Source organism: Fringilla coelebs, assembly GCF_963513975.1.
Source record: "Fringilla coelebs genome assembly, chromosome: 2".
NCBI classification, from domain to species: Eukaryota; Metazoa; Chordata; class Aves; order Passeriformes; family Fringillidae; genus Fringilla; species Fringilla coelebs.
In genome coordinates this window covers 63358929-63373510 of record NC_140029.1, presented here as the reverse complement: position 1 = coordinate 63373510, position 14582 = coordinate 63358929, and the positions used below count along the sequence as shown (strand labels likewise).

General features: G+C 45.9%; 1 protein-coding gene across 1 annotated transcript; it reads right to left on the bottom strand.

The window, feature by feature from the left end:
• Nucleotides 1–4134: 4134 nt before the first annotated feature.
• Nucleotides 4135–6053, bottom strand: ARL11 (ARF like GTPase 11). Its single transcript, XM_084226107.1, has one exon. It carries the CDS (start codon nt 5866–5868, stop codon nt 5182–5184), a length of 687 nt encoding a protein of 228 aa, XP_084082233.1. The 5' UTR covers nt 5869–6053; the 3' UTR covers nt 4135–5181.
• Nucleotides 6054–14582: the final 8529 nt, after the last annotated feature.

The window sequence follows — 14582 nt, the reverse complement described above, 5'->3', positions numbered from 1 at the left end:
GCTCCAGCCCTGTACTGATCCAAACCTCACCTCTCTGAAAATACTGCCTGTGTTGAAGGGTGGACTTTTAGCGCTGGTCTTCATTTACACCATTATTAAACAAAAGGACTACTGTCAGGCGCTGTCAAAAGCCAGAAAATCATGAGGTGTAAATTTTGTGTCTTTATAAGCAGAACAGACTGTCCCCTGGTCCCCCAGGGAATGAAGGTCACAACTCTCCTCCCAGCTGGTATTTTTCTTCCCCGGGAAAGCCCCAGTTTGGTCTTTCCAAAGTCCTTTCCCACCGTTATCAAACCTCACGTGAGCCCATATGACTTTGTTGTGCAGAAACCAGCGGCTTTGTAACCCCACCACTGTTCGATTAAAAAGCAAATATTTCTCTTATGCCCAAGGCACAGCGTTGCTGTAGAGCCACCATTCACCAAGCAGGGCTTTTTGTGCAAGTGGTTGTGGCCTGTTGGAAAAAACCCCTCCTTGCCACATCCGAATGTGTTCAACCAGCACAGGCCAAAAAAAACCTAATAAAAATCTGAGGTGTAAGGGAGAATTAAAGAACAGTTTGTCAGCTCTAGGAGCTCCAGGGAGATTGTTTGCTGTGTCTCACAGCAATTAGCAGACAAGACATTGATGGTGCTGGTCTGGCTTAAAGCATTAGAGCTCTGGAGAGGAGAAGTGTCCAGGTTGGGTTGGAGCAGGGGTTTGTGCTTTGGGCCACAGAGAGGCAGGTGGAGAACAGGCAGAGGGGTACACACTTGTCAGGTCTGGGTCATAGCAACTGGTTAAATTATCTTCTTTTTTTTCCCCTTTTGGCAGGAACTTTCTGCAAGTCACACTGTGTGAAGTGTGTTACGTGGGGATGATGCACTCCTGGCTATGGATGCATCCCTGAGTTCCTAACCCAAATCCCAGCCTTCACCTGGCATTTTTAACAATATCCAGATGGCAGGCTCGGGGCTTTGACTCAAGCAAATGCATCATGAAAAAATCAAGTGTGGAAAAGCTTAGATGAAGGCCAGTTAATTAACCCTTTGAAACCTGTGATGTATTGAACAGTAGTTTGTCATTTGTCTTAATCAATTATTGCATGACTGGCTTTTAATACCATTTAGCACCAGTTTTGATTTTTTTAAGAGATGGCATCACATGTGGTTTTGCTTCTTGTTTTTTGTTGGTGAATTATCTGTGCAGAATCTTTATAGGTGGCATTTCAGGGTTTCTTCAAGAGGAAGAAATTACAGCTGTTAGGTGTATTAAGCAAAAATTAAGACATTTCACTGCATTATACAGCCTGTCTCCTAACAAAAAAGGGGGATTGGAATATTTTTTTCCACACTGTATTTGAAAAGAAAGCTCTTCTTAGCCTTTATAAAACTTCTTATTGACCTTTCTTCCCCCAAGCATTTTCCAGGTCTCTGGCTGCTGCCCAAACACTCTCCTCCCAGTGTTACATCCGGTCACAGATCCCTCTCATGCACCCTGTGCCTGCCTGTTCCCTCTTGAAATACTTTTGGCAGCCATCCATGCCCTCACCCTGCAGCCCTGGGATCTCATGGTTCCCCTCTGATCTCAGGCCCTTCAGCAATACTGAAACCCATCAGGGAAGCTCTACCAGGAACCACAGGACAAATGGCATCTAGCTCCATCTGAAAATAAAGCAACAATGCCAGCAGCAGAAATCAGCTACTGTGCAAGTAGAAACTGTTTTGTGTCATGGACTGGCTGAAAAATGGAAGTTGTGAAGAGAGCAGGGAAAAGGTGAGTCACCCTTCCTGTGCTGGTGAAGAGGGAAAGATGAATTGTCCTTCCTGGTTTTAATGTTGGCTCTTTGGGTTGTTTTTTGGTTTTTTTTGGTTTTTTTTTTTTTTTTTCCAGTTTGCTGCTTTCCTGCTCTCTGGAGTAGGATGGAAAACTTCTTGATAAGAATTAAAAACTTAAATCTGTGTTGCGTTCATACTCAGGAAGCTGCTTAAAAACCAGTCCCACAGAAAAGTTAGTAAATCAGTGAGGAATAAACTATGTCCTTTCATAACCAGTGTGAAAGAACAATGAAGTGTCTTGGTGTCCTTGAAAAAATAGCAAGACATGGTGGTAACTCCCACTGCAGTGATCCCTGCAAAACAGAGAAGGGGTGGGAGGCCCAGGGGCTGGAATTGCTGATAGGCCCGGGCAGGGAGGCTGCTGTGACAGCTCCAAGCAAGGCTAGATGATTGTATGGCTCATCTCACTGGAGGCCATAATGGTGGCTGGGAAGATTAATGCACAATTGTGGATTCTGGTCATGTCCCTGTAAAGGTTAATACACACCAGAGTGCATCCAGCAAAGTTTCTAAAAAAGGGTCTTGAGCAACCAGAGTGGGCTCTGGGACAAATAACTTGAAGGATGCTTTAAATCTGTGAGGAACTTGAAGCAAAGTTCTAAGGATTTTTCTTTTACCTGCTATCCAGAGAGAAGCTATGTTATTTTTAGAAATCAGTGCTGAGACTGGGATATCAATCACATGCCCAGGAAGATGGAAAATAAGTTTGAGGGTGCTCTCCTGGCTGAAATCCATGAGGAGAGATGTTTTAGGGATTCATATCACTCCATGTGGCAGGGGCCCTCCTGCAGAATTGCCGGGAAAGAGGTAACAAACTTCCCTCCCTAGAGCTGGCTGCTTCCTGCAGACTGCCTTTCAACCAGGCAGGAGTTTTGACACCAAAACATTTCAGTGCTGTTGGGTGAGTGTCCTGCAAGCCTTTGATTAGAGCAGGGCAGTGCTCATTAGACTGACTTGTTTTAGCAGCTGTCCAACACAGGAGAAAAGAGAAACCATTAGAAGTAAACTTGTGTTGCTGTTTCAAATATTTTGACCCATCATTGCTCTGACAGTCTCTGAACAATGGCATAAATGGGCTGAGTAATGTGACCCAGCGTCCAGAAAAGCCTTATTCCAGAAAACAGGGATGGTAAATCACATGATGCCCCATGAGATGGGGTGTTTTGCCAAATTACTGCTTCAGGGGAAGTGAGAACAATTTCAGTAACTGGAATGTTGCTTCATCAGTTTCAGACCCTCAGGATTCCCGTCGCCCTTTCTTCCCCACCTCCCACCTTGCTGTTTGCATTTTTAATCGGTGATGTCTGCCAAAGGCTGGTGGTTACCTCTATTTGCTGCCAGAAAAGCCTATTTTTTGTCTTTTCAAAGAGCTTAGAAAATGCTCAGAGGAAAATGGGAAGGTTTCAGTGCCTCTTTTTACTACCAGCAGACAATCCTGTAGAGTCAAATGCAGGCATCAAGGGGCACTTAGGAGTAAGACATCACCACAACAGCCTTTCAGTCTCTGTTGAATTTACCTTGATGCACAATTCTCTGTTTTGTGCCATGTGAAACACAAGACCAAAACACCAGCAAACTCAACTAGGACAATTTTTTTTTGGCATGACAATGCAGCATGGAGCCTTATATGTTGTGCCTCTAGAACTCATGTCCAAAATGGCCAACAGATGTGTTGGAGCCTTGCCTGCTAGAGACAAAAAATTACCACCTGCAACAAGCTGGAGGTAGATCAACCAGCTTATGTCACCTGCAAAGATTTGAAGACGTGATTTTGTCCTCCTCACCATGCACATAGGTCATGGAATTAATTATATGGTTCAGTGCTGTTTAAATACTCTCACAACTGTGATTGCTTAGGCCACATCGTCGCTGCAGCTCTGTTTTATAGCACGTAGTAGTTCTACATTAATGCAGCTAAAACAGTTGGAAGGATTCTTTTATTGAGACTTTCCTATTAATGTCTGATTCTGTTTCTTTGGGACTGTTTGGGGTCTCTATTCCAGCTGCTGCCTTCTATGAAGTGCAGCGAATAACAGCACCTGGAGCAGCTGGACAATTAATTCCTTAACAATTGTAAAATGATCTGGTATGAACAGAGGGGGGTTTTGCTGTGTATTTCTAGGCTGAGAATTCTGTTCCTTGAAAGCAGCTGATTTCTGAATAGAAACAGAAATGGAAAATAGAAATAAAAATGTTGTATCCTATCCCTCCCCTTCCCCCATTCATCTCATAATGAAGCAGGGACCACTTGGAAATATTTTATTTTTAACTCTAGATCACAGAATCTTGGATACACATTTTATAGGTCTTTCCAGTAATGGGTTGAGCAGCGTTGGACAAAGACCATCACTGCCACATGGGACCTGGTCCTGCTGTGAGCTGCCACAGGTGCTTTCATTTGCCCTGAACACAGCTGAGTGTGGGGAGACCTTTGGTCACCAACCTGCCTTTGCCCAGAGGTGCCCATGGTCACCAACCAATGCATGAGGAGTGGTCCTGTACAGTTTCAAAAGTCTGAGAGACAGGGTTTTGTCTTGGCTGTTCAGGCCACCATGAGGATATTTAGTGGCTGACTGGCCATGGCGACATATTTCCAAGCATCTTGAAGTCATGTTTGATTTCTTTATATTTAAACATAATGCAAGGAAAATGAGGGACCATTTCCATGAAATAATTCTTTGATAAAAATGATGAATGGAGAAAGAAAGAACCATTACAAGAAATGCATAAATTAATATACACACATCCTCAAACTGCATTACACCATCAAATCCCAGCTTGCTTCCATGGCTTGAAGATTATTATACCTGGAGATGCTACACTAAAACCAATTAGTTGCTTGGCCATTTGATGTCCTGAGCTTACACTGCTCCCAATTAGCCATTCCTTTCAGTGCTTTCCTGCGTTCCCAGCCATTGAACATGTTATCCATGCTGAAAGAGGAGCAGCATGGGGCACATCCAAGCTCCCCATGTGAGGATCATCCCATCTGGATAGATGTATCGGGGCTGAGAGCTGCAGAATGAAGAAAACTTCTGTTCCTTGCACACACCTCTGTTAAAATTCTTAGATATTAAAAAGCATCCTTGCTGAACCTCTGGACACACAAGTGCAGGGGATGAGTGGAACACGGTGACAGTGGGACAAGCTGCAGCCAGAGATGAGAGTCCAAGAGATGTGGCCAAAACTGCTCCATGATGGGAGTTTTGCTCAGAGATCCTCCTGGTGGGTTTTGGTGGTGAGGAGCTGGGTGTTTCACAGAGCGTGCCAGCTGCAGCTCTGCTCCTTGTAGGGGTGCCTGGAGGCTGGAATCCCCCGTGACAAACCGGCTGGCAGCCGTGAGAGGGAGGAGTCCATGCGAGGGTCAGGTTTGCTCCGGAGCTTGCCTCCTCTCTGCCAGCTCCGTGATGGGCTGCTCCTGGGACAGGGAGCTCTGCCCTAAGCCCCGCAGCAGCATTCCCAGGATGGCCAGCACTTCTTGCAGGCCCTGGCCAGTGTGGGCACTGCACCCCCGGAGCATCCAGCGGTGCCTCGCCAGCCCGCCCAGCCGCAGCATCTCCCCCAGCTCGGCGGGAGCCAGCGCTCCCGGCACGTCCTGCTTGTTGGCCAGGAGGAGCACAGGGATGCCAGCCATGCCGGGGTGGCTCAGGGCCTCCTCCAGTGCTGCCATCGCTTCGGCCAGCCGGGCCGTGTCTGTGCTGTCAAGCACGAAGATGAGGGTGTTGATGTCCTCCAGGTAGTTAGGCCAGCTGGCCCGCAGGCTGTCTTGTCCGCCAACATCCCAGAGGGTGAAGGATATGCCACAGGGTGTTCTCAGGGACTCCACGTTGAATCCCACCGTGGGGCAGGTCTCCACAGCCTGGCCGCTCTTCAGTTTGTACAGAAGGGTGGATTTGCCAGCAAAGTCGAGCCCCAGCATGATAACTCGAGCATCTCTTTTCCTCCAGCCTTTGGAGATCAGCTTCCCCATCAAGATACTGCCGGTGTGGGGGGAAATGCAGCCAAAAAAAACCCCAGCAAGCAAACGGATTTCCTCGATGCGGTCAGTCATTAACAGAGGGCTCGGTCCTGCCTCTCCGAAAGAGCACACCGCAGGTTTGCTGAAGTAAGATGTGGGCAGCCGCCTCTTGCTTCTCTCCGCAGCTCTAATGAGGTGAGAGCGATTCTTTATGAGGTGTGCAGCAGAGCCAGGGAGCGATGTTCACGAGAGCAGCTTCTGCACCCCGGCTCCGCTGCCGCTCCTTTTCATTCAGGACCCGAAGTCATTGGTGCGAAAGAGAGCGAACATTTTGCAGGAAGAGGTGGGGAGAGCGTGGAGTAAGTTTCCTCCTCACCACATACATAAATAAATGAGCTTCTGTTCATTGGTTCGTCCAGGAGAAATCCACCCCCGGCAGAACAGGACAAGGAGGAACCCGGGCTTCAGACCAGGGTTACTCCCGGAATTTGCTGAATCACAGCTCAAGGGTGGGGATTTCAAGCCTCTTGAGCAACGAGACGATTTTTCTGCCAGTCTTATGTTAAAAAGTAGAAAACAAATCACTGTATCATCAGCTTTTACTACCTTTTGTGCAAATGGTAACAACAGCAATTTTAAAAATGCGCACAAGCATGTTTTTTAAAAGTCTTACTGAAATACAATGAGTCAAAATGCCATTCGTGGGGCAGAAATCCATAATATTCTTTACATCAAAGTATTTACAACATTTTAACTTTTTCAAGTGGAGCAAAGCCATGTGGCTGAGGGGGTACAAAAATCCCCTGAAAGAACAGAAAACTGTTTAACAGGACAGCACTCCTTGCACTTTACATGCCAGAGGCAAAAATGTGCTGCCGCAACAACTCCCAGCCTCGCTTGGGCAAGAGCAGCTGATGGCAGCCAGCAGAGTCCCGGCAAAGCCAGTATTTATTTCCCTTCTTTATTGGTTGGTTTGGCTCCTAAGAGGCTGCTCAGAGGTCTGCAGAGCTCACCTCACAGCAGTAAGGCAGAGCTGCTCTCTAGCCGCCTTTATTTGAGAAAGAAATGGGATTCACTCCTGCTTCTCTGGGCCCACAGGGGAATTTTTAACACATCTGTGGGAGATGCAGTTTCCTCAGCAATAATCTCCACATGACAGCTCCACGTCACAAGCATTGCTGGGGACGAAGTTCAGCACATCATGTGGAAGGGACTGTCTGGTCAGCTGCTCACTGAAAGGCATATTTCTTCCTCTGGGGGCAAGATACTTCAGTTTTCCCTCTTTTACAGAAAGGAAGATGCATGAGAGAAAAAAGAATACAAGGAGTCCAACCCACTTAGGCTGCATGAGATTGCAAGGGGTGCAAAACAGAACACGTTTTGCAAGATGGCTCTGTGATAAATGTCTCTCCCATTGTTAACCCACAGAGCTGGTTGGCACCAGAGCCTCCACAAGATTTATGCAGCTTGTGGATGTGTAAGATGGGTTTTAACAACTGTGGAATACCAAGTTGGAAGGACCTCGAGGATTATCTGGTCCAACCAACCCTTCAAGGCAAAAGCATGGTCTAAAAGAAGCTCAGCACCCTCTCCAGTCAAATCTTAAGTGTCCCCAGGTGCTGGGGAATACACTACTTCCCTGGGGAGATTATTCCAATGGTGGATTGTTTTTATTGTGAAAAGTTATCCTCTTGAGTGCAATCAGAATCTCCCCAGGAGTAAATTGTACCCATAAGTGCTAATTTTTTTCCATAGACACCTTGTAAAAAGGGATTCTCTATCTTCTTTGTAACCACCTTTTGAACAGTGGAACACAGCGATCAGAACATTCATAAGCCTTTTTTCTCGAGATTCAACAAGAAAATTGTGCAGTTCACATGTGATCTTTTCTGAAACCAGTCTGTAAGTGCAAAATTGGCAGAAAGCCCCCTAGACGTGGATAAGGAAAGAGAACTGTAATGCACAGTGGAGTCTGGCCCTTCAGGGAACTGCATGCACACCCTGAAGTGTGTGTTGCTGCCTGAGCGTTATCCTTTTGTCCATGTTCTTCACTTTTTAAAATAAATCCTTCATCTGCTTCTTCACCATTTTGGAATAACCTTCCCATATTTCATTGTCCTTTAAGGTCAGTATGGTTGGCATTTTTAGACATAACAGTGGGTCAAGTGAATTGTGTCTTGATCTTTTCATGTTTGTCCTGTCTTTGCTGCTGCTCATCCTCTCTGAGACTTGGCAGGCAGTGGTGACACACATCTCTTTCGCCACCTGACCAGACTTTCATAGTACCATAATTTCTTTCAAGTAAATTAAAATACTGGAAGAAGGTACTGGAAGAAGCAGGGGTGGCGATTCTACCATTCAGTGAATAATGGAGCATTTGAAATATGATGTGATGGAGTCTTTGATTGCATCACTCCTTCACACGCTACAGAAGAAGGCTGCTTCCAAAAAAAAAAAAAAAAAAAAAGGAAAGGGAAAGGAGAAAAAGAAGAGATAAAGCCAGAATAAAGGATGCCACTAAGCACAGTTTTACTGATGATTCAGTAAAATTCTAAAAACTCTTCAGGTTTTCTATGGCACAGAATACAGTAATTCATGGACAAATAGAGGAAACTCTATGTTATTTTTCTTTTTTTCTTTACATGCTTATACCCTGTGTATTGAACCTATTTTCTTTCTTCCTGACAATCATTCCAAATACAGGGTGCAAGCTGTGCCTACAGAGCCTGTTCCACCCACAGCTATGTTACAAAAGCATAGTATTTCCAATAAATAATACATAGGAGCAATTACAAGTCTGTTTAAGAAAGAATGAAAGGAAAGAAAGTAAAAGGAGACAAGATGAGTTCTGAGTGCATCTATTGCTGGAACAGAAAGGCCAGGTACTAAATAATTCAGACATTGTGTTCAGAGACAAGGACAGCCCCTATTCAAGCTGTGTCTTCTGTGGACAGAATAAATGTCCTTGTCTTGTGTGTCATGTCCTTGAATTCTCAGAGGCAATGCTAATTCCATTTATAGTTTCACAGAATTTCAGTCTATTTATTTGTTTACTGTTTTTTAGGCATGCATTTCTCTGCTTCCTAAATATTCATCCCAAAACCCACAATAATCATTACTAGCAATACAGGAGAGAATCCCCACTCCTTCCCATGCTCCAGATATTCCAATCACAGGGATTTTGTCCTGATCACTATATTAACTCACATTTGTTCCAACCTGTGCCACCTCTTTGGAAGGCAGCTCCAGGGAGACAACCCTTCACAGAGCCAGGAATAGCAGCTGTAGTTCTGGTCCTTGTTGTGAGTGTGCATCCAAATGGCATCTGCTTGGAACAAGAAGCACATCTCAGTCCAGCAAAGGCAGAGTGTGCTTCCCCATCCAGACGTGCTTGTGTCCCTGAGAAAGGCCACCAAAGCCACCGTGCCCCAGCCCTGCCTGCGTTTCCTGCAGGATCTCCTCACTAGACCATACATGGAAGGACCACCCATGGAGGGCATGTTGAGAGCAGCAGCTGGTGAGAAAGCCTGCTGGGAGCTGAAGGAGGCCCTGGACACAGGTGGATGTCTTGACCTGCAGAGCCCACCTGTCCACTGCTGCCACTCACCTTGAAGGGGACTTCTCTGTGTTTGGTCTGTGAGAGTTCCTTGTGGAGCTGCTGGGATCACTGGATTTGAGCTAGCCAGGGCCCCAGGCTAAAACCACAGCAAAGCCAAATGCGACAGTTCAGACAGAGAAGTTTGGCCTTTTTCTTTCCTGCATCCTGCTCCATTCCTCTTGCTGTGCCCCTGATTTCTGGCGTGCCCGCAGGAAACTCACTCCTGCTAACAGACTCGTGCCAGTTCACTTGGCACGTGCCCAGGAAGCTGCCTGTTCCATCAGGGTCAGTGGGTAGCTGTGAGAGCTGGCAGCTGAAGGCAAGCTGCTTCCTCCCGAGACAAATTCCCAGAGGCTTGAAACATGGCTTAGCATAGTCTGAAAGTTACACAAGAGAGCCACAGGCTACAACATGCCCTAGAAAAGCCTGCCTGCAGTGATGTCTCTTGACAAGACCTGATTGCTTGAAGTTGAATCAACACCCTGAAGTTCAGAATGACAAGACTCGCACAACAAAAGACACAGCAGATGTTAAGCACTTGTCCTTTGGGTCCATCAAGGACTCTGAGAGGTGTTGGTATCTCCAGGGCCTTCCTGCTGGGGTTGGAAATAGGGCATTGTTGTCACGTCCAACACATCTTGTGGTCCCTGTTTTCCCCTCGTTTCCTGGGACAAACATTTGGTGAAGGAAAATGGCTTTTGGTAGCATAACTGGCAGCAGATAGGCTATCAGCTTTGTGCTTTCCAGTTAACTCTTTCTAGCAGGAAATGACTCTAGCTGCAAAGCACAAAAACTCACCTGCTACACCCTCGCTGATGCCATGTCACAGCTCCCAGGAGGGCCTCTTGGTCTCTTCTCAGTCCCCACCTGTCTCTGGCCTGCTGGGACTCACCCCTGTCCTGGAGGATGGCAGCCACTAGGACGCAAACAAGCCCACAGGTGTGAGATCCCACTCAACACAGATGTCTGATGGCCAGGGCTGGTGGTGCCCCTGCATGTTCCCCAATCCTGTCTGCTCCCTGGCTGAGGACAGTGGGACAGGTCCTGACCATCAGACCCTGCCTTAACTACCTGCATTGCACCCTGACAAGGTGAATGGGGAGAAATATGGCACAGAGCAAAGACTTTTTTCCCTCATGTTCTCATCCCTTAGCTGGCAGGTGCTTCAACAGCAGGACGATGTGGAAAGGAAAATTATTTGCCTTGCTTTGATTTCTGTTTGAATTACTATGTCCTTTGTATATGTCTGTAAAATATTTTTCATAAATATTATTACTCTAGTCTCTGAAATCATAATTTCCAAAGCTGTTTGGAATTTTATCAGGATGTAGAATTTTATCAATCCTGAGAGAACTCTCTAGCCATACTTATTCAAGTGCTACCCAAACTGCTTAAATTTTTCCCACATAAATTGGCAGTGCTCTGTATTCTTTTATGTCACTGAAACTCTCATTCCAGGTCCTTCTTTGTAGGTCTGAAATTCACAGATCTCTTCCTCCTTGACCCCTAACATCTTAGCTTTGTCTCCTCAGGACAACTTAAAACTAAGCTTCTTTGGCACCCTTACCTACAGTATGTGCCACATACTGCATACAAGCCATTTTCACCTTAGAAACTAATTAAACTACAGCTCTGACTATTATGAGAAGCCTTTAGCTCAATTATTTGTTATTATTAATGTTTCAAGTTGAAGAGAAAAAAAAAAGAGAAAAAAAATATGTATGCTTACAAAAACATTGGTGTTACATGTGCCAAAAAAAGAGGCTCGCACATCCTAGTATTTGCTTCTCCATCTGTTGAATGTAAAAGCCAGGAAACAAGGACTGGTTTTTTGGGGGCTTTTTTTTTAGTATTCCTTTGTTTTCTATTGAGAAGAAGCCCCAAAGAGACTATCTAGTGATGCTTAACCCTACTCCCTACCTGTACTAAATATAATATTGGTAATATCATACCTGTTACTTCTATGGGAAGTAAAAATTTATACTTTGGAGGTATGCTTTCCAGATTAGTCTGGAGGAAATCCTTCTTTGCAATACACAAATTCAGTTCCCTTTTAGGTGGCCTTCCCTTGTTCCAGTTCCAGAGGAAGAAAATGGGATTAAAATGACAGTGCAGGCATGGACCTGAAAATGTACTCTGTGCAACTTGACAGTCTCCAGAGCAACAGCAGTCTCACTGTCAGTGCTCCTAGATTCAGGGAGTCTGGATGCAAAGTTTTGTTTAATTGTTTGTTTTTAATATTTGTCTTAGCTTGCCTGTTTATGCCATTTTATACCAAAAAACAAAATTCACTGAAAAGATACTGGAAATTATCAACAAGGAAAAAAACCCTACAAACTGTTCTTTACTACATTTCTGTTTGGTAAAATGGAAGAAAGTGACAAAACCCCGTGAAATTTCACAAGTTGCATTTTATCTGTCTGGCCACAGAGTGTCAATGTTTTCCCACGCATTTCTCAATGGAGAGCCTCCCTCCAGCGGAATCAGCTGCTGCCAAACAGCAGATGTCAGAGTTCCTGCTTTGATTTAGAGGGAGGCTCGACACCCTTTTGCAGGTGGATCACTTTGAAACGGGTTTCGCTGAGCAGCAGCTGTAGGTTTGTTTTGTGTGCCACAGGAAGCTGATGGTGAGCACTGCAGAACAGAACTGGAGGGAGATGCCAGCTCCAGGCAGGTCACATTTAGCTCCAGATTGTTTTCACATCAGATTTAGCTGGCATCATATCCTAGGACTCCGCAGTCTGAGTGAAAACAGTTAACTTACTTATGGCAAAAAATGATGCTTAATGACGAGAAAAACAAGAAACACTTTGAAGAGTTTTCTTCCTTTAATATCCTTTAACAGGTCACTGACAGTTGCCATCACAACTCTTCACTGTTAGTGGTCACTTACAGAGCTGCAGATACAGAACAAGCATTTAAATCCACAACTAACAAGAGCATAAATTCCTGTAAACTTGGGTTTATCTATGACTCTGCACACCTTTCTGATCTCCAGGTTTGACAACACATCATTAGGAATGGAGCTACAGAATCAGGTTGCTTTAGGGCTTGGGGTATAATTCCATGCCAAGCTATTACCCATTCTGAATTTCTAGTGTCCCCACTTTGGTCACTTGAGGAAAGCCCTTCACAGTCACCTGCTACTGCTACCACGAGATGCAAACTGAGGCTGTTGGTGTAAGAGAGAGAGAGAGCAGCACCTGAGCTGACCCACCAAGGCCAGCAACAGACATTATCTGTGTGGTGTCTTGGGAAACAATTCCTTTTGTTCTACAAAACTTGTCTCTGAATAGCATTGCTTTGCCTGGTTGGCCTATTTAATGCTTTCATAACACTTCCAGTCGGTCATAACTTTTCCAAGACAGATATCAGGTTTCATAACACTTTTCCTCGTAGAAAAAGAAATGTTAGAGGAAGGGTGCTTTTTGTTATTGCTGGCTTTTGCAAAAAGCCACACTGAGAGACAAAGAACTGAAACTAGTTGTTTGCAAGATAATAAAATTATTGCTGCTCCACACAGAGCAGTTTTGTAGCTGTTCCAGCTGCTCGTAGAGCTCAGACACAATATAAACTGCCTGCAACTGCTGTTTAAAAACTTATTGAATTATATAATTAGTGTGAAAACTGACTAGTGATAACTAACAAGAAGAAAAATAAACCCATGTGAATAAAAAAAACCCTGACTTGGAGCTTGTGTGCTGGTGCTTGTTAAAACAACTGGGTTTCTGCATATGGTAACTAAGCAGGGCTGTCCTGCAGAACTAAAATCACAGTTTTGCTTATGCAGCTCCACCTTTGCACCATTTCCCAGCAATGTCAGGAAAGGCAGCTGTTCTTGACAGGCAATTCCTTTGCGAAGCCACAAGCACAACCTGAAAACAAATGTTGTGTATGTTCCCTTTCTGGTTCTTCTGGGCCTCCCATGGAGGCACTGATGACACTCCTCCATGTATCTTATTTATGCCTTTTCTTTCTGTTGCTCCAGAATTCCCACAATGTATTCAGCAGTACTTTCCTGATGCTGGCAGCGCAGTAAGCAGCAACTTGGCAGGAAAATTCTCTTTCTACCTGGGACCTACCACTGCGCTTTCCTTGCCTCATATTCCAGAGCAGAATTTCTTCAGCGTCACTGCTTCCCTTTTAGAGCAACCCATCCACGCATGATCCCTGGGTTACTGAAATTGAGTTTTCTTTTCTTTTCTTTTTTTAATTATAATTTCTTCTTTGAATTTAGCTTTTTCCTTAATTGACCACCCTCAAAAAGAGACTGCTACCTCCAGTGGGGTTGACCTTACTGCTTTATGTTTCAGGTCCATCAGCTCTCCACTCCCTGCAACCCCAGCTGCCTTCTGACCCACTGTCAGGAAAAAAAAAGTAAATTTTGAGAAAGGAGGAAACCATTTCCTGGTAGCAACTTTGTGTTAACAAAAGACTTCTCTTGGGAATGTAGGTTTCCACTCTTCCCTTTCCTGGATTGTCCCTACTTGATGTGCAGGTGTTGGAACAGTGAAGGGACAAGACTGTGCACACGCTAAGGTCCAGCAGGGGTTTATAGGCTGCCTAAATACTTTTGAATGAAGAGAAGTCGCTGAGTGACTGTGTCAGAAGACCCTTAGCCCTGTCTCTGGGATCCACCTGGACTTACAGGCACCAGCCTGCAGCAGAACCAGCAGCGATCCAGCCACAGACGGGCTCTGCTCCCCGGCCGGGGCAGGGAGCCTGGGCCGAGCCGCTGAGGATGCGGGGGGAAACAGGGCCATCGGCCCAGGAAGGGCAGCACTCTGAGGGGCTGCAGTGGCTCCAGAGAAGGGCAACAGGGTTGGGGAAGGGTTTGGAGCAAAGCCTTACCAAGAGCGTCTGAGGGAGTTTGGTGTTGAGGGGATCGCTCAGCCTGGAGAAGAGGCGGCTCAGGGGGAACCTCGTCGATCCCTGCGGCTCCCTGACAGGAGGGTGCAGCCAGGTGGGGATCGGCCTCTTCTCCCAGGTAATTCAGCGGCAGGACAAAGCCTCAAGCTGTGCCAGGGAATTCCTTCTCAGAAAGTGACTGGGCATTGGAATGGAGCCCTGGGAGGTGGCAGAGTCAGTGTCCCCGGAGGTGCGCGAGGAAAGGCTGCACGTGGCACTCAGTGCCATGGCCCGGTTGACACGGTAGCGTTTGGCCGGAGGGTGGGCTCGGGACGCTGCCGGGGTCGCTGCCGGCCGCCCT

Bases quoted from the DNA above. Each gene is read 5' to 3' on its own strand.
- ARL11 (XM_084226107.1), bottom strand. From the start codon at position 5,868: ATGACTGACCGCATCGAGGAAATCCGTTTGCTTGCTGGGGTTTTTTTT.